Genomic DNA, 19,141 nt, shown 5'->3' on the forward strand with positions numbered 1-19,141 from the left:
TTAATAAACGTAAGTAAAAGATACATGGAATCGCAAAGGGTTGGGGGAAGGGTTGGTCGCTGGGCAAATTGAAGTCCTGCCTAGGATACAGAGGAAGTTCAAGGCTAGCCTGGGCAATTTGTGTGAGGCCGTATTTCAACAACAAAATACACACACACACACACACACACACACACACACTGTAGGGGGGGTATCTGAAGATGTAGCCCAGTCGTGGGTGCTTGTCTGGTTCAACCCCCAGTACCACAAGAGGGAGAAAAGTCTGATTAAATACATCAACAGCATACCTACATATTCAAATAGACCAACCATAGGAAAGGATGGATGAGGGAACCACTTTTTACTTGCTTAAATTTCTTCTTACAAGAAAAAAATTGCAATATTTTGGAAATGAGGAAATCAGCCAGTAAGAGCAACTGCCTGCCAGGAACTAAGTAGGCAGTCTGCGGGAATCTCCCGCCATTATCTCCTGCAGATGCTGACCAATCGGGTCACCCTCTTAACTTTTACTGAGAGGTGGCAGATGCGGTGGACGCCCTTGGGGTCAGACCACAGCCCCACCCAGCACCCAACCTTCGGGGCCAAGAGGGTCCCGCCTCACTAGTCTCTGAGACTGTTGCTGCCCACCAGAAGGTACCAGGAGTGAGGTTGCTTGCCCCTGAGGTTCCTGGCCAGTCACTGAGTCCCTGTGGTTTCCTGGTATCCGCAAAGTCCCTAGCCCGAGGCTAGCAGACGCGCGCGATTGCGCAGCCCACCCGGGTGGAGGGCGCCCCGCCCCATCGGAGTCGCCCCGCCTTCAGCTGCAAAGACTTCTTAATACTAGAGGAGCCTCCTGGGCTGAGCTCACGCAGGACTCCAGACAACGAACTGACCCAGGACCACGGCGAGACCAGAAGGTTCCGCCGCGTGCTTTGGGAACTGCCAACAGACCCCAGACCCTCCTGCTGCCTCCGGGTCCGAGACCCGAGCCCTTACAGACTCAGGTATCAACTTTCCCACGCCCTGCGCCCCCTGGCCCCTAAAGGCTCCCCAGCCGGTGGGCGGAGAGGGTTGACTCCAGGTCAAAGCTGTTCCCCCCATTTGCCAGCTTCACCGCACTCTCCCTTCACAGCCCAGCCCGCCATGGCCCAGCTCCTGACGGTCACGGTCACCCTCGGTTGCATCAGCCTCCTCTACCTGCTACCCGGCACGCTGTCTGGCAGCCTGGGCGGAGGCCTTGCCCGACCCAGGTAAGTGCAGGGTTTGAACCGGCCCCCATCACTGACCCTGGAAGCACGTATGGCCCCCACAGTTCCTAGCTTTCCTAAGGCTCATCTCCCAGATCAAGAGCCGCGCTCCCACCTTCAGTATTGCCTGAGCAAGGAGAGAAAGAAAAGAGGACCTGTTCTTCCTTTGCCTCTTCCAACCTGGGGTAGTTTGGCACACCCCCCGCCCCCCCCCCAATTGACTGCCCTTCAAACAATGGGCGCTGGAGGAGGAGAGGCTGAAGGCATCCTCAGGCCGGCTGTCCTCACGCAGACCACCTAAGGGAAAGCCCAGGGGGTCATTCTGAATCTTGGGAGCAGGAGCCTACAGAGCCCCAGGTGCCCTGGTGACCTTTGCCCAGGGAGGTACAGTTATTCGGACACGTGACCTGAGCTACCGAGATGGCCAAGTTGTCGGGACTGTGCTCAGAAGGGTGGTGGGCTTCCCCTGGCAGTGAGCCAGGCTGGAGAGGGAGGTGGAGTTTGGGCTTCCCCTGGTCTTGGGCCAGGCTTTTAGGGAAGCTATGGGCTTCCCCTGCCAGTGTCTTCAGTGAGGAGGACAGGGGTGGGGTGCGGATGGGGTGGCTGAGGAGCTCTGATGGCTGTGCTGGGTCACTGGTTTACATGTTCCCTTTCACTCTCCAGGGAGCCCCGAGCCTGGACTCCTAGCCTCCGACAGCCCAGACACCCTTCCCTCCTGTCTATGGTTTGGAAGCCTCATCATGCTCCCCAGCCACAGGGGAGGGCCAGCCTAGCCCCTGTTATGGGTCAGCCTCTTCAGGACCATGGCACCCGACACCCTAGTCCTCACCGACATTTGGGGTCCCGAAGACCCCATATCCAGCTTCTACGGGTGGGCTGTGTACTGGGCACCTGCCAAGTGCAGAATCTCAGCCACCGCCTGTGGCAGCTTGTTCGGCAGGCTGGCCGGCGCAACTCAGCTCCTGTGAACCCCAGCAGTCCCCACAGTTATGGCTGAGATGAGTGCTGGCCATTCTAGCTCTAGTGCTGTACCTTGATCCCAGAGCTACAGCTGAGCCCCACACCCTGGCCCAGTCCCTTGGAGTATCTGCAGGGAGCAGTTCTACGGCAACTACACGAAGCAAGGCTTTGGACACCCTAGACCTAGCAGAATGTGTGGATCTGTTTGTAGATTCTGCACCACCAGGGGCCTGTGGCACCCCAGAACTGTGCACACTCAAGAAGCAGGAGTTTGGCGGAAGTGTTGGCAGTTTAGATGCCACAAAGCTTGAGCAGAGGAGTCTGCCTAAAGAACTGGAGCAAAAACTAGAGTCCTAAACACAGACCCACTTATGAGCAAGTGGGAGAAAGGCTGGAGTGGCCCATGTGGCCCCCTCCCCATCAGGAACTAAAGCCTGGCTGTGAGCCAGAGCTGTGGTTGCTCTCCTGTACAATTTGCCCTTCTGTGTGCTGGATCTGGAGTGATGATGTTTTCTTGTTTGTTTTCTTGTTTGCTTCCCTGGAGGAACAGCAAGAAGAGCTGTATTGCTGTGGTCCCTAGGGTCAGGGTTAGGAAAGAGACCTCCATGGTTCCTGTTGCCGACCCTGGAGCCCAGGCCAAAGGGGTGATGGAGATCCCACCTGGATCCCCTCATGGGCAGCTAGGGAAAGGGATCACTTCTGGGCCATTCTGGAATAAAGCACAGCAAAGACGCCCCTTCTTAACCTCAGGGCACAGCAGGGGTGAGGGCAAGGTGCAACAGCCCAAAAAGGTTTACTGAGGCCCACTTCCAAGCCAGATGTGGTGGCACACATCTGTCATGCCAACTCTTAGGAGACTGAGGCAAGAGGATGACAAATTCAAGGCCAGCCTGGGCTGTATAGCAAAACCCACCTCAAAAACCCAAACAACAAAAAACAACCCAAATTATAAAAGAAAAGAAAGACCCAACCTCAGGGAAACCATAGGCATCTAAACAAGGATGTCTCCCCACCCCATCCTGTGAGGACACCCAGCAAGACCAGGACTTAGGACAGTGGAGTCTGACAGACATATTACTTTGTCCCCAGCCAAGAGTCCAGGAAGGAGAGATCAACCAAGAGAAGAATCAGACCAAACCCAACCAGAAGCATAAGTTCAATACTTAGCCTGGTCTTCAAAGACTTGGTCTCTAAAAAAAAAAAAAAAAAAAAAAGCTGAGGGGACTATAACTATGGAATAAGTTCTTGGTACAGGATCTTTGCATATGTTATGTCACCCAAACTTCACAATTGTCCCATCGGAACACAGGGTTCTGAAAGGGTTGTTGGTTCCTTAGCAAGCAGTGATAGCACTTGCAAATTCCTGCCTGTATCACCCTCTCTGCCCTTCTGGTAGGAGCCCTTTATTCATTCTCCAGATCTACCGGCAGCCACTCAGAGGTCAGGGATGTGTGCCTGGTCACTGCAGTGTCCATTCTTAGCATCACTGGTAGTCCTGCCTCTCCTCACACTTTCTGATCCGCAGTTAGAAGTATCCTGAAAGTGTCCCCCGGGCTCCCATCCTTGTGCTTACTCTTCCAGATCAGGGAATCATAGGATCCAGGCAGTTCATCTTCCTTCCAAGCTGAGCCCTGTGAACACAGTTAAGATTGTTTCTTGCCTTGCTAGACAAGAGACTTCAGTGTACAGAGAGCCCAGACTAGGAACTGTGATCGAAGATGTTGTGCTGGAGAGCTTGGTAAAGCAGAAAGGCAGGTGCCTTGCTAGGTCTTGGTACAACAAGGGCTCCCCAAGGCCAGGAGCTGGAAGCACCAAGTCTCTGTGCTCTCTGGATGTATGAGCTATAGTAGTGAGCCCACAGCAGCTACAGGGGCATGAGCGGAGTCTACAGAGGCCCTTGATGCTAGACCCTGGATCATGTACCTGTAGACACTGAAAGGCAATGGTAAAGGTAGGTGGACAGAGAGGACACACCATGGGGTCCTGGGGGTAGAGTCAAGGAGGAAGAATACAGGGCAAGCTGAGGAAAGGCAGCTAAGTTCCCTCTTTCAGGAGCACCTTCCATCTCCCCCACCTGTTTTCACTGACATTCTGCACCCTCCTGTCCTGGACCCCCAGAATGACTGAAGATCGATCGCCAGAATCCCATGAGTGGTCTCAGTCAAGGTGCCTGAGCCTTAGAGTTTTTCTGTGCAGGGGGGAACTACTGCCCTCCTGACATCCTGTGCAGTGTCAGGAGGTTGCTGGTCATAACCCTTAGCCTTGCATCTGGTGTGATGCCAGCCCCATACTGCGCTTGGCTACACTTGACTACTTCTTGATGCCCCCATGCAGAGGTTCAGGGGCATTGCTGTTCTCCCCACCCCACCCCCAGGGCCACTTTCTAGCTGTTTTCACACATCCTGTTGACCCTCCTCAAGAACCTGTCTGGACACCAGTACCAATCCTTAATTGCTTTTGGGACCACAGCTTTAGTCTCTTCCAAGAAACCCCCACCTTCACCCTGGTCAGTGTGCACTGAGCATGTAGTACACAGGACATACTTGAGAGTCCAGTCCTGCTCTCCTAGGGCACTTTCATTGGGAAGAGAGAGGGAAACATATCTCAAAGGTAAATGAGCAAAGGCAGGTTGTAGTTTGCCTTTTAAGTAGTGAAAGGGTTACTGGCATCTCAGTGTAGTTGTGCATTAAATATAGGATCAATTCTACAGACTTCTAACCTAGAACTTTCACCCTCAGAGTGCCTACCCTTCAGCTCTTCTACCCCGCCATCTTCCCTGCTCTAAGCATGTCACTGCCCAGGCAAGGTATTTCTGTCTGCTGGGTCCCTCCTGTGTCCTTGAGATAAGAGTACCCACATGGTGGTTTGAATCCTGGTCAATGTGAGCCCCTCACCTAGGAGCCTGTCATCCTCCTTAACCAGACTTCTGACAGGCTTCCCTGAGGCCTTTCTTGACTTTGGCCCTGTTCTTGCTGGTAGAGTATTTGCCCAGCACGTACCAAGCCCTTGGTTTAATCCCCACCACCACAAAACAAAATGTCTAAATCAGCTTGTGAAGCCATTTTCGAACTCTGATGTATTATCACCTACCTTCCTACAGCAAGAATCCAGTGAAGCCATCTCAACAAGAGCCCTCCTACTCCTGATATCACAGCAACTTCCTACCCACTTACCTCTCTGCTCATTGGCAATAAATCCCCACCTCCCTACCTGTCTGATTGTGTTTTATCTCTACTATTATGACAATCTTAAATAAAGTCTTTAAGTCTTCGTTATCATTTTAACACATGGTTCTCTCTCTCTCTCTCTCTCTCTCTCTCTCTCTCTCTCTCTCTCTGTGCTGACACCAAAGCTTAGGCCTTTGTACATGCTAGTGCAAGCACTTAATCACTTATTTGCATCCTTAGCCTATAATAATTTCTTCTTCCCACCTATAATCCTTAGGTGCCCCTTGATAAGTTTCTGCTTCCTGAGATAAGATGTAGGGGATCTGTGCTTTAGGGTAGAGTTCAGGGTTGCAGTCCCATTAGAAGGAGCCAGTTACAGGCATGCCAGTTACAGAGGTGCTTAAAGCCAGGGGGAAACAGAGGTCTGGCTGAAGAGTGGCCCAGGATGCCTGAGCAATTAGTCTGTCTAGGACAGGGGAGGCTGAGATCAAAGTGAAGGAGGCTGGGTTGGAATTTGCTGCTTCTGTACTGACACATTAACTTGCTGAGGCCAGGCGAAGGGTAGATGGTCACTCATTACCAAATGTCAAGGCCAAGGGGATAGGTATTGTCCAGGACAGTTATGTAACCTGTGAGCATATATAGGGCACCCGGGCTTTCAGACTTCCACCTACCTTCCAGCTTTGCAATCTGAGCACTCTTCCCCCTCAGGATGAAGGTGGCTGTGGTGAGTATCCCACACTTGTATGGGAGTGGCTCCACCAACCCCTCAACAGGTAGCTTCTCCCTCAAGGGAAAGGGCAGCAATACCACCTCCTTCAGCTGGTTCCTGCTAGCCCTGCTCACCAAGGTCACAAAGCTCCCTCCTTCATGTTGTGGTCTACTGGGGTAGATGTCAGCAACCCCCCACCCACAGGTTCTTTGTGGGTCCAGGTCTCCTAAAATCACCTTCTACCTGCAAGGGTATCTGCTGCTGTCTCTTAACCAGTATCTTCTCACACTGGAAGCAGGTATCAACTGACATTAGCTGACTGCACAGATAAGGACCACTGGAGTGAGAACTCTGGTTTTGCCAAGGCTGGTGCATGGCTGCACTGATGTGGACATGGGATGAGGCTGTGCCTTAGGAGTCTTAGTTGCCAGCCCCGGGGGGATCTCTACTTCCTTGTGGACTTGGCACGATGGTGAAATGTGTCAAATCCCTTATCCAACCAGGGCCCAGACCCTTCCCTGGTCTATCGACCTGATGTGGACCCAGAGTTGGCCAAAAGTAAGGGCAACTTCCGAAACTACACTGTGAGTAGTCTCATTTTCCTTGTTCAGTCCCATCAGCCCTGGGGAGAGCAGCCCCTCCTGTTCCTATAGCTCTAAGGGTGCTTTTTGGGAAGACCCCTTCCACCTTATAGCTTATGGGGCCTGTCCTGGAGGAGGGGAGGCCATGGCTCCTGGTGTGCAGGGCCAGCCTGGTTGCACAGCCTGCACTGATTGTCTGGCTTGCAGTCAGGACCACTCCTGGACCGTGTCTTCACTACCTACAAGCTCATGCACACGCACCAGACAGTGGACTTCGTCAACAGGAAGGTATGAGTTTCCTGCTCCCAATGCATGCTCTGAGGGTGGAAACTACTTTACCCTTCACCCAATGTACAGCCCACTAAGCAGACAGGGAGGACCTATAAGGGTGGCCCTGCTCTGCAGTCCTCTCTTGTAGGTCCTAGATAAGGGCTTTCTCCTTCTCCTTTCCTGCCAGCATATCCAGTTTGGGGGCTTCTCCTACAAGAAAATGACAGTCATGGAGGCTGTGGACATGCTAGATGATCTGGTGGATGAATCAGACCCAGACGTAGACTTCCCCAATTCTTTCCACGCCTTCCAGACAGCAGAGGGCATCCGGAAAGCCCACCCAGACAAGGGTGCGCCTCACAGCTCTATGTGTGTGTGTGTGTGTGTGTATGTGTGTGTGTGTGTGTGTGTGTGTGTGTGTGTGTTGATATTGCTGTCCTAAAAGGGACTACAGGGGCTTGGTGTACTCCCACAGACCTCACTCCCCACTTGGGGGGTCAGACCCTGGGCTCCTCCTTACACTCAGCCTAGAGTCTGCTCAGCCCACCTTCACCTCTGCAAACTTTAGCCCATATATCCCTCTTCTGCAGACTGGTTCCACCTCGTCGGACTTCTGCATGATCTGGGGAAGGTCCTCGCTCTGTGGGGGGAACCTCAGGTGAAAGCCAAGTGTGGGGAGCAGGGCAGCCTTAGCCTGGGGCTTGGGGTACTATGAGGAGGGGCAGGCCAGTTCATTTTTCACCCATAGCTATCTGTCCTTTCCCAGTGGGCAGTTGTTGGGGACACATTCCCTGTGGGCTGTCATCCCCAGTCCTCTGTGGTGTTCTGCGACTCTACTTTCCAGGACAATCCTGACCTACGGGACCCTCGATATAGGTACCTTGAGAGAGCACCCTACCTCACCTCAATGTAGAACCACAGTTAGTCTTCCCCTCCCCACACCCCCAGTCCCTCTTATGCTTCTCTCTTAATCATTGCAGCACAGAGCTTGGCATGTACCAGGCCCACTGTGGACTCGAGAATGTCCTTATGTCCTGGGGCCATGATGGTGAGGTCAAAAATAGGCAGGGGGACAGTGTGGGGGCAGTGGTGAAAGCTGCCCCTCTGGGCACCTGACCATGACACCCACCTCTCCTACAGAGTACCTGTACCAGATGATGAAGTTCAACAAGTTCTCCCTGCCCTCAGAGGTAGGTGGAGGAGGGCCCTACTTGGAGCTTTGCCCAGTCCAGCCATTTTGGCAGATCTGAGCATGCTGGGTGTGGCCTCCACAGGCCTTCTACATGATCCGATTCCACTCCTTCTACCCCTGGCACACGGGTGGTGACTACCAGCAACTGTGCAGCCAGCAAGACCTGGACATGTTGCCCTGGGTACAAGAGTTCAAGTATGACCTCTCTCTGGAGGTGGGCAGTGAAGGTGACTGGGGGTGTGTGAAGAGGCATCTTTCCTGAGACTCACCGCCCCTTTCTCCATCTGCAGCAAGTTTGACCTCTACACCAAGTGTCCTGATCTGCCTGATGTGGACAGCCTGAGGCCCTACTACCAGGGGCTGATTGACAAGTACTGCCCTGGTGTCCTGAGCTGGTGATGCTGCCAACACCCTACCAAATATTGAACCAGTACCTAGGTTGGTCACCATTAGGCACAATGACAACCCAATCCAGTCTTGCTTGGGGTCCCATACACCTGCCTACTGTCACCACTCCTCATGGTCTCTTTTGGCAGGTATCAGTAAAGACTGAAAGAGCTTACAAGGTTGACTCTTTTCAAAAATTTCTTGATTAATTTTTATTTTATGTGTATAAGTGCTTTGTCTGCATGTATGTAAGTTGTTGTACAATGCCCACAGAAGCCAGGAGAAGGCATTGGATTCCCCTGGAACTGGAGTTACAGATAGATGGTTGTTAGCTGCCATGTGGGTGCTGGGAATGAACCTGGGTCCTCTGGAAGAGCAACCAGTGCTCTTAACCACTGAGCCATCTCGCCAACCCCAAGACTGACTTCACTGGGGCCTGGTATGTTGTAGCAGCAAGGGTGGCCCCAGCACAGGGACACCACCACTATGAACATGCTGCTTATCCTCCTGCCTCCCGTGTCAGAGTTACCCAGCTCATTCACCCCAATTCTGGAAATAGTCATCAAGTTTTGTAGACTAGGTTTTCTTCAACAAAAGTGTCGGGGGGGGCGCTGATAGCTAAAGAAACACATCTAAAGGAAACGATAAACTTGAGCTGGGCATGGTGGTGCACGCCTTTAATCCCAGCACTCGGGAGGCAAAGGCAGGCAAATCACTGTGAGTTCAAGTCCAGCCTGGTCTACTTAGTGAGTTCCAAGCCAGCTGGGTCTATAGGGAGATCTTGTTTTAAAAAGACCAAAAAAAAAAAAAAAAAAAAAAAAAAAAAAAAAAAAAAAAGAAGAAAGAAAGAAAATATTAACTCGTAAGTTGATTGCCGTAGGACTCCCCAGTGCCCTTGATGCATCTGAGGTGCACACACACTTGTCAGTGACCATCACATCTTTCCTCAGCCGCACATTCATCTCAAGAAGTCTTCTATCAAGAAAATGGCTCTCCGGCCTCAGGGAATTTCCTTCTGCAGGGTTTCTCTGATTGCTTTCCCACAGCAATGTTCTATTAACATTTTCCTCTGTGTCTTGCTAATTGGTGAGTGAATTTTGGGCTTAACCAGACTGTTCGCAGTTACCGTTGATAAGTAACCTTCATCACTTATTTGTTGGAACACTTCAGCAAAGAAACTTCCTCCCATGTGTCTTGGTGGATCTGTTTGCAAAGGAAGGACATTAAATTCTTGCTCTTAATTATTACTGTGTAAAAGAGTTTCTTCCCCAGTGTCTTTGCAAAGTGATTCATTTGTGTTTGCATTAAGAGTATATGAATTTCAGTCCTCTGGCTGCTGGGAAGATGGTGGACATCCAGACAGAGCTTGCTTACCAAAAGCAGCTCACCACCTTTCGAAAAAAGAAGAGGGTCCTTCTGGGAGAAACTGGCAAGGAGAAGCTCCCCTGGTACTACAAGAACATCGGTCTAGGCTTCAAGACCCCCAAAAAGGCCATTGAGGGCATTTACATAGACAAGAAATGTCCTTCACCTGTAACATCTCCATCCCGGGCCAGACCTTGTCTGGTATGGTGACCAAGATGAAGATGCAGAGGACTTTCATCATCTGCTAGACCTATCTCCATTATATCCAAATCAATCAGTTCAAGAAATGCCACAAGAACATGTCTGTGTACCTGTCCCTCTGTTTCAGGGATGTGCAGATAGGTGACATCATCACTGTGGGTGAGTGCAGGCCCCTGAGCAAGACTGTGCACTTCAACAAGCTTAAGGCTGCTAGCACCAAGAAGCAGTTCCAGAAGTTCTGAGCAGATGCCAGCAACTCCCCCAAACAATAAAGTTATTTTCCAACTTAAAAAAAAATTCAGGGGATTGGAGAGAGGACTCAGTGGTTAAGAACACTGGCTGTTCTTGCAGAAGACCCAGGTTCAAATACCAGCATCCACATGGCAGCTAACAACTGTCCGTAACTGCAGTTCCAGGGTGTCCAACGGCCTCTTCTGTCCTCCGGCATTGCACAACACAGGTGCACTTACCTTCATGCAGACAATACACGCATACACATAAAATAAAAATAATAAATAAAATATTTAAAAAATTCAGCACACTGACTGTGCTTCAGCTCTTTGCCCTTTTCTCTCTGGCTGGAGGTGGAAAGGGCTTCCAGGCTGGCTCCTTTGTCCTTCTGACATAATTCTGTCTCTGGTGAACATGCTATTTGGTAGGACAAGACATTAAGTTGGGCCTGGCAACATGACTAACTCTAGCACTCAGGAAGGCAGAAGGCTCATGAATTCAAATTTTGCCTGGACTAGAGAGCTAGACTTTCCCAAACAAAAACAAATCAACATGGAGTATCAGTGGTGGGGCTAGTTCAGTGGTAGTGTTTGTCTCTTATATATGAGGCCCTGGGCTCAGTCTCCAAAGCCAAGGGAAAAATTAGTGGTATTTTTCTCCCTCTCCCCCCTCTCCTTCCCTCCCTCCCTTTCTCCCTTCTGTGGTGCTGAGAACTGAACCTAGTGCCTCATACATTTTATTTATTTTTATTTTTTATTTTTATTTTATTTTTTTATGTGTATGTGTATTGCCTGCATGTATGTGAGTGTACCCGTGTTGTGCAATGCTGCAAAGGTCAGAAAAGGGTGTCGGATTCCCCTGGAACTGGAGTCGAGGACAGTTCGTAGCCACCATGTGGGTGCTGGGAATTGAACCTGGGTCCTCGCAAGAGCAGTCAGTGCTCTTAACCACTGAGCCATCTCTCCAGCCCAATTTTAGACAAGTACTCTACCACTGAGCTATATCCTCAAGCCTCAGTGGTATTTTTGTACACTAATGACAAATTGTCTGAAAAATAAAAGAGCTAGGCATGATAACTCATGCCTGTGATCTCAGCACTCTGGAGACAGAGGCAGGAAGACTGTCATACATTTGAGGCCAGCCTGGGTTACAATGTAAGACTGTCTCAAAACAAACACAAAACAGAAAACAGTTCCAGTTACAATACCTAAAAAATAGTTGAGAAGAAATTTAAGAAGTTACAAGTTTATGTATTGAAAAAATATAAAACACTGATGAAAGAAATTGAAGAAGGTACAATTAAATGGAAAGATATCCCATGCTCACAGATGAAATAACATTGTTAAAATATCCAAAGTGAGGCAGACACTGGTGAACAGCTATAATCCCAGCACTCATGAAGTGGATCAGTTTGAGAGCCGCTTAGGCTCCATGACATCCTGTCTCAAAAAACAAAACAACAACAACAAAAAAAAGGTGCAGTGGATGGAGAGCTATGAGGTAGCTCAGTAGGTAAAGGTGCTTGCTACCAAGCCTGACAACTTGAGTTCAATCCCTAGAATCTACATGGTAGAAGACAACTGACTCTTGCAGGTTGTGCTCTGACCTCCACATGTATGCCATGGTACCCATGTACCCACACACATATACACAACAGAAAGGTAAAAAAATTAAAAAATATATACAGAGACTGAAGAGATGGCTCAGTTCTGTTCTTGCAGAGGAGCTGGGTTTGGTTCCCAGTACCCTTATCAGGTGGCCCACAATTGCCTGTAACTCTAGTTCTAGGGACACCAACACCCTCTTCTGGCCTCCTCAGGTACCTTCACATACATGAAATGTGTGTGTGTGTGTGTGTGTGTGTGTGTGTGATTACAACAGACTAGGATTGTCTATACAACAAAGGAAACAATTGAATCAAAATCAACTTAAGAGATAGTTGGACCGGAGAGATGGCTCAGTGGTTCAGAGCACTGGTTGCTCTTTCAGAGGACCTAGTTCCAGGGGATCCAACACCTTCTTCTGGCCTCTTAGGGTTTTGCACAACATGGGTGAACTTACATACATGCAGACAAAATGCTCATACACATAAAATACAAATAAATAAAATTTAAAAATTGGGTTGGAGAAATGGCTCTGTGATTAAGAGTACTGGATACTCTTACAGAGGACCTGGGTTTCATTCCCAGCACCTTTCTATAACTCCAGTTCCAGGGGATCTGACACCCTCTTCTGATCTCCATGGGCATTGCACAACATAAAATAATAGATATAAAATAACAGCCAGGCGTGATGGCACCCGCCTGTAGTCCCAGCACTTGGGAGGCAGAGGCAGGCAGATCTCTGTGAGCTCAAGGCTGGCCTGGTCTACATAGTGAGTTCCAGGACAGCTGGGGCCACAGGGAGACCCTTTCTCAAAAGGACCAAAAGAAAAAAAAGATAGTCTACAGAATGTGAGAAAAACACATTTCTGATAAAGATCGCCACCCAAAATATATAAGAAAAAATCACCCCCCCCCCAAAATGAGCAAAAATAGCTGTTGATGCAGCTCAGTGGCAGAACATTTCCATAGCATGCACCAGGCCCTGGGTTTTATCCCAACATTAAAGGGGGAAAAGGTAAAGGTTTTGAGCAGAAATTTCCCTAGAGACATACAGACAGTTGGGCATGGCAGCACATGCTTGCAGTTCCAACTACTCAAGAGGCTGAGGCAAGGTGACCACTTGAGCCTATAAATTTGATAGTAGCCTTGGTGACACAGTAAGACCTGCATCACCTCTCCCAAAGAAATACAAATGACCAACAGGGCCATGAAGAAGTGTTCAGTATCACTTATTATCAGGGAAGTACAAACAAAAATTACAATGAGGCACAGGGGTGGGGGTAGCTCAGTAGTAGAGCGCTTGCTTCACATGCATGAGGCCCTCCCTCTCCAGCACCACTAACAACACAATAATAATGAAAATGTACCGGAATTTCATCTAACACTTATTAGAGTGGCTATTATAAAAAAGATGAAGGATGATGCATTGGTGAGGATGTGGAGAAAAGGGACCCTTTTCACATTAGTGGAAATATTAATTAGTAGAGTCATTATGGAAAACAGTAGATTTTGTTATGTACATATCATATATATGTATATAATAAAATTGAAATTGTCTAGGGGACCAAAGAGTTCTAACAGGAGAGGAGGGGCAAGAAAAGGGAGGGGAACTGATGGAGGTGAGCTACTTAATATTATAAAAACATTTTAAAATTTATTTATTTATTTTTGGTCTTTTTGAGACAGGGTCTCCCTGCAGCCCCACCTGGCCTGGGAACTAACTATGTAGACCAGGCTGGCCTTGAATTCACAGAGATCCACCTGCCTCTGCCTCCCAAGGGCTGGGAATAAAGATGTGCACCACCACACCTGGCCCTTTAAAATTGATTTTTATCACTTTATATATATGAGATTTTTGACTCCGTTAAGTGTACCTGTGTGATGCAGTGCCTACAGAAGCCAGAGGAGTGTGTTGGATCCCCTGGAACTGGAATTATACACAGTTGTTAGTCGCCATGCTGGATGCTGGAAACATAACAACTAGGGTTCTCTACAAGAGCAGCCAGTGCTCTTAACCCATGAGCCATCTTTCCAGCACTAAGGAAAAAAATTTAAATTAAAAAGAAAACAATATGGAGGTTATGCAGAAAACTGAAAGCCTATTTGCCAGTTGGGCATGGTGCCTCATGTCTGTGATCCCAGCAGTCAGAAGGCTGAGGCCAGAGAACTGCTTCAAATTCAGGGTCAGCCTGAGTTACACAGTAAATTACAGAAACACAAAAAAACATAAAAAGAGGGCTGGGGAGATGGCTCAGCAGTTAAGAACACTGGTTGTTCTTACAGAGGACCTGGGTTCAAATCTTAGCACCAACACGGCAGCTAACAGCTGTCCATAACTCGAGTTCCAGGGGATCCAACAGCCTCTTCTGTCCTCCACAGGCATTGCATGACATGAGTGTACTTCCATATACACAGGCAATACACATACACGTCAAATAAAAATTAAAAAAATATTTTTTTTGGTCTTTTTGAGACAGGGTCTCCCTGTAGCCCCAGCTGTCCTGGAACTCACTATGTAGACCAGGCTGGCCTTGAACTCACAGAGATCCGCCTGCCTCTGCCTCCCGAGTGCTGGGATTAAAGGTGTGTGTTGCCGCGCCCAACAAATAAAATATTTTTTTTTCAATTTTAAAAAAAGAAAGAAAAAGAAGCAGGGAAAAAAGGTCAAATTTAAGAGAATTCCTCCGTTTTGGGTTTTTGAGACAGGACATGACACTAAAGCCCATGCTGGCCTTGAATTCAAAACAAGAACCCGGCTTCAGTTTCCCAAAGGCTCTACCATACCCTACTCCGGAAAGGTTTTTGTTTTTGTTTTTCCTGTTTGTTTTGTTTTGAGATAGTTTCACTTTCAGTTCAGGCTAGCTTGCTTCCTGTCACAGTCTTCTGTGCTGGGATTTTATGTGTGTGCCACCATGTCTGTCTCCTAAAAGAATATTCTGCATGTGTGTGTGTGGTGTGCATGCATGTGTATATGTGTGTTCGCTGAGTAAGGGTACGTGTGTGCACATGAATATAGAGGAACAAGGTTAATGTCAGATACCTTCCTGGTCTCCCTATAGCCCCAGCTGACCTGGAACTCACTATGTAGACCAGGATGGTCTTGAACTCACAGAAATCTGCCTGCCTCTGCCTCCCAAGTGCTGGGACTACAGGCGTGCACCACCACGCCTGGCTCCACCTTATATTTTTAGCCAAGGTTTCTCGCTGAATGAGAGTTCACTATTTCAGCTAGTCTGGCTACCCAGTCTGCTCTGGGGATTCCCTGTTTGAGTGCTGGAATTAAAAGAGGCTGTCAGGGGGCTGGAGAGATGGCTCAGCAGTTAAGAGAACTGACTGCTCTTGCAGAGGACCCGGGTTCAACTCCCAGCACCCACATGGTGGCTATGAACTGTCCTTAACTCCAGTTCCAGGGGAATCCGACTCCCTCTTCAGATGTCTGCAGCATTGCATGACACGAGGATACTCATATACATATAGGCAATACACTCATACACATAAAATAAAAATAATAAAATATTTGAAAAAAAGAGCCTGTCAGTCAGGGATGGTGGCACACTCCTTTATTCCCAGCACTGGGGAGGCTGAGGCAGGCAGATCTCTGTGAGTTCAAGGTCAGCCTGGTCTACATAATGAGTTCCACACCAGCCAGGGCTTCATAGTAAGACCCTGTCTCAAAAAAAAAGAAAAGAAATGCAGGCTGTCAAGTTCACTTGGCTTTTATGGGTTTGGGGATCTAAACTTTGGTCCTTAAGTTTGTATAGCAAGTGCTTTACCTACTGAGCCATCCCAGATGAATGGCTCAGAGGGTAAAGACACTTGCTGCCAAGCTTAAAGACCCAAGTTTGATCCTCAGAACCCCCACATGGTTAAGGAGAACCAACTCTTGCTAGCTGTCCTTTGACCTCTACAAGTATCATGACACATGCACCCCACCCCATATAAATAAATGCAATAAAGAATTTTGTCTTTTTTTTTTTTCCTTCAGAGCTGAGGACTGAACCCAGGACCTTGCGCTTACTAGGCAACACTCTACCACTGAGCTAAATCCCCAACCCCCAAGAATTTAAACTTAATTATTTTAATTTTAAATTAAAATTTTAAATATTTTGATTTTATATGTATGAATGTTTTGCCTGCATGTATATATGTACCTTGTGTGTGCCTGGTGTCCATCGAGTCCAGAAGACATCAGATCCCCTGGACTGGAGTTACAGATGGTTGTAAGCTTTCATATAAGTTCTGGGAACTGAACCCAAGCCCTCTGTAAAAGCAGCAAGTGCTCTTAACTACCAAACCATTTCTCCAGGCCCCCAAGAGTATTTTTAAGTATTCTTCTCACACACACACACACACACACACACACACACACACACACACACACGAGGTTATGTGTATGCTAACTAGCTCAATTTAGTTAACTCACACAGTATACATATTTTGAAATATATTGTACATCAAAAATAGAACATGGGGCTGGAGAGATGGCTCAGTGGTTAAGAGCACTGACTGCTCTTGCAGAGGACCCAGGTTCAATTCCCAGCACCCACATGGCGGCTACGAACTGTCCTTAACTCCAGTTCCAGGGAAATCCAAAGCTCTCTTCTGACCTCCGTGGCATTGCACAACACGGGTGTACTCACATAGGCAATGCAGGCAATACACTCATACACAAAAAATAAAAAAATAATGAAACATTTTAAAAAGTAGAACATAAATACAGAACATTTGTCAATTTGAGACAAAGGAAAGCAGTGTAATCCTAGATTTTGGGCCTGGAGAGATGGTTCAGCAGCTGAGTGCACAGGATGCTCTTGCAGAGGACCTGTGTTCAGTTCCTAGCACCCACATGCTGCCTAACAACTATCTGTAACTCCAGTTACAGGGGATCCAACACCTTCTTGCCTCCATGGGCATTGCACCCATGAGGTATATTTACATATACACAGGTAAGACACTCATATACAGAAAATAAAAACTAATAGGTGTGGTGGTGTGCCCCTTTAATCCCAGCCCTTGAGGAGGCAGAGGCAGGAGGATCTCTGTGAGATCGAGGCCAGCCTGGTTCACTTAGTGAGCTCCAGATGGGGTGGGACTAAGGAAACTCTGTCAGAAACAATTATTAATTAACTAATTAAATAAAATTAAATCCTAGATATCTAGTCAAAAGCAGGAGAATCCAGGTTCAAGTCCAGTCTTGGTTACACGGTAAGTTTAAGACTAGCTTGGGCCTGTTTCAAATAAATAAGAGAAAAAAGAAGAAACAAAGAGGCTATGGCGATAGCTCAGTGGTATAGAATTTACCTGGTGTGTTCCCAACCTTAGGTTTCATCCACAGTAACAAACAAAAGAAAATAAATCAAATTTATTATCTCACGTTCCAGAGGCCATTAAGTAAAAAAATCCAGGTTTTGGAACCGTGGGGTTCCTTTCCATCTTGCCAAGCTCCTTGTGGCTAGAGCATCTCTTGACCTGTGGTTGTGTCTTTGTACTGACTTCAGAGGGTCTTCTGGGTGTAGACAAGTGCTACCTTTTGCTGTAACACTTGAGGTGGCATTTAGGGCCCACTTAGACAATTCAGAATGATCTTAAGATCTGTCACTTAATCTCTGCTGTAAAGATGCTTTCCCCAAATAACACAATTCACAAATTCTAGAGATTTTGTTTGCTTTTGTAGTGTTGGGGATTGAAAGCAGGGCTTTGTGCATTCTGTGTTGTCTGAATTTGATGCGAGAACTTTTTGGGATGCTGTTTTTCAACCTATCTCAGAGGCTGCACCAGACCTCTTAATATCAGCCATTTCTCCAAGGGACCTTGCTTCCTCAGGTAGAAAATCAAGTTTCAGATCTAAATCCTCCTCCCACCGCCCTCCTCTCTTTCCTTGTTATGTTGTCTAAGCTAGCCCAGAACTTGAGATCTTCCTGCCTCATTATCCCATGTGCTGGGATGACAGGTATAAGCCACCTTGTCTGGCTTGATCATCTCTTGAACATCCAGTCTTATTCTGGTTGTAGTCATTGGACAGTGTTTCCTTTAATGCCCTCCTAAGCATTGCCCATCCTTACTCTTGCCCCTAGAACCTGTGTCTTTTGCAGACTCTTCCATAAACCTGACAGCTCTAGAAAGGGTCGGGGTATATGGGGGAGGACAGCAGTGCCCCAGTGTCAGGCCTTTCTGGGGACTCAAGTTTCTGGGACCACCGTGGGGCCTGCAGAGAAGGGATGTGGTTTAACTTTTCACTAATCCTACTCCAGATCTACCCCTCTCCCCCTTGACTTCTCTGTTGGCTGCATGCTGGCTCTCCTTCTGGCTTTTTCTATGCAGACTCTGGCAAGTCTCTGGTCTGGGCTCATTTTCTCTCAGGAGCTGCAAGGTCAAAGCTGTTTTTATAGTACACTAGAATACCATCAGCCTCTTTCAGTCACACTAATGACATAACCACCTACATATATTGAGACAGTGACACTGACTTTGCTGGTCGTGTTCTTCAAGGTCATGCTTTCAAAGCATGTTTCATCTTTGATGCAGCACTTAAATGATTATTGTTGTTAGATCTCCATCCTTAAATATAAACATTCAGCCTTCTGTGTGAGAAATTGAGAAATGTAGCCTAGTGAGGCGGTACACACATCTGTAATCCCAACACTTGGGAAGCAGAGGCAGGTGGACTGTCTGTAGCAAGTTTGAGGTCAGCATGGGCAACACAGTGCCTTCTAGGCCAGATAGTGCTACATAGCAAAACTTGGTCTTAAACAAAAAACTAGGTAGGTATGGTGACTCATACCTTTAATTCCAGCATTTGGAAGGTGGAGGCTGGACAATTAGGAGATTAAGGTCATTCTTGGATATATATCCAGTTTGAACCTAGCCTGGGCTACAAGAGAGAAAACAAAGGAACATTGATATATAATAGCATGGATAGACCTTGAAAATACAGTATTAAATGGGACAAAATAGAGGCAAAAGGAAAAATATTGTATAATCCAACTTCTATGAGGTGCCTAGCATTTTAAAAATATCTATTATTTTTTAAAAAATATTTTATTTTCATTATTTTTATTTTATGTGTATGTGTGTATTGCCTGCATCTATAGGTAAGTACCCATGTCGTGCAATGCCAGAGGGCAGAAGGTAGTATCGGATCCCCTGGAACTGGAGTTACCGACAGTTGTTAGCTGCCATGTGGGTGTTGGGATCAAACCTGGGTCTTCTGCAAGAACAACTAGTGTTCTTAACTGCTGAGCCATC

General features: G+C 47.7%; 2 protein-coding genes and 1 pseudogene across 2 annotated transcripts; all 3 read left to right on the forward strand.

The window, feature by feature from the left end:
- The first annotated feature begins 802 nt into the window (after positions 1-802).
- On the forward strand, positions 803-5,453 carry Adm2 (adrenomedullin 2). Its single transcript, XM_008834764.2, has 3 exons — positions 803-983; positions 1,112-1,229; positions 1,890-5,453. Exons 2-3 carry the CDS (start codon positions 1,123-1,125, stop codon positions 2,221-2,223), a joined length of 441 nt encoding a protein of 146 aa, XP_008832986.1. The 5' UTR covers positions 803-983; positions 1,112-1,122; the 3' UTR covers positions 2,224-5,453.
- An 802-nt stretch (positions 5,454-6,255) lies between these two features.
- Positions 6,256-8,654, forward strand: Miox (myo-inositol oxygenase). Its single transcript, XM_029564367.1, has 9 exons — positions 6,256-6,649; positions 6,854-6,934; positions 7,104-7,266; positions 7,507-7,574; positions 7,683-7,792; positions 7,897-7,964; positions 8,057-8,106; positions 8,191-8,303; positions 8,399-8,654. The coding sequence occupies exons 2-9, from the start codon at positions 6,896-6,898 to the stop codon at positions 8,505-8,507; spliced, it is 720 nt and encodes a 239-aa protein (XP_029420227.1). The 5' UTR covers positions 6,256-6,649; positions 6,854-6,895; the 3' UTR covers positions 8,508-8,654.
- A 1,185-nt stretch (positions 8,655-9,839) lies between these two features.
- On the forward strand, positions 9,840-10,303 carry LOC103735483 (annotated as a pseudogene).
- The last annotated feature ends 8,838 nt before the right edge of the window (positions 10,304-19,141 follow it).

This window comes from Nannospalax galili, unplaced genomic scaffold, assembly GCF_000622305.1.
Source record: "Nannospalax galili isolate Female #2095 unplaced genomic scaffold, S.galili_v1.0 scaffold237, whole genome shotgun sequence".
In the NCBI taxonomy this organism is placed as follows: Eukaryota; Metazoa; Chordata; class Mammalia; order Rodentia; family Spalacidae; genus Nannospalax; species Nannospalax galili.

Coding starts and splice junctions, on each gene's coding strand:
- Miox (XM_029564367.1), top strand. CDS start 6,896: ATGCACACGCACCAGACAGTGGACTTCGTCAACAGGAAG. Junction 7,267..7,506: donor GAAAGCCCACCCAGACAAGG/GTGCGCCTCACA, acceptor CCTCTTCTGCAG/ACTGGTTCCACCTCGTCGGA. Junction 7,793..7,896: donor CTACGGGACCCTCGATATAG/GTACCTTGAGAG, acceptor TAATCATTGCAG/CACAGAGCTTGGCATGTACC.
- Adm2 (XM_008834764.2), top strand. CDS start 1,123: ATGGCCCAGCTCCTGACGGTCACGGTCACCCTCGGTTGCATCAGCCTC. Junction 1,230..1,889: donor GGAGGCCTTGCCCGACCCAG/GTAAGTGCAGGG, acceptor TTCACTCTCCAG/GGAGCCCCGAGCCTGGACTC.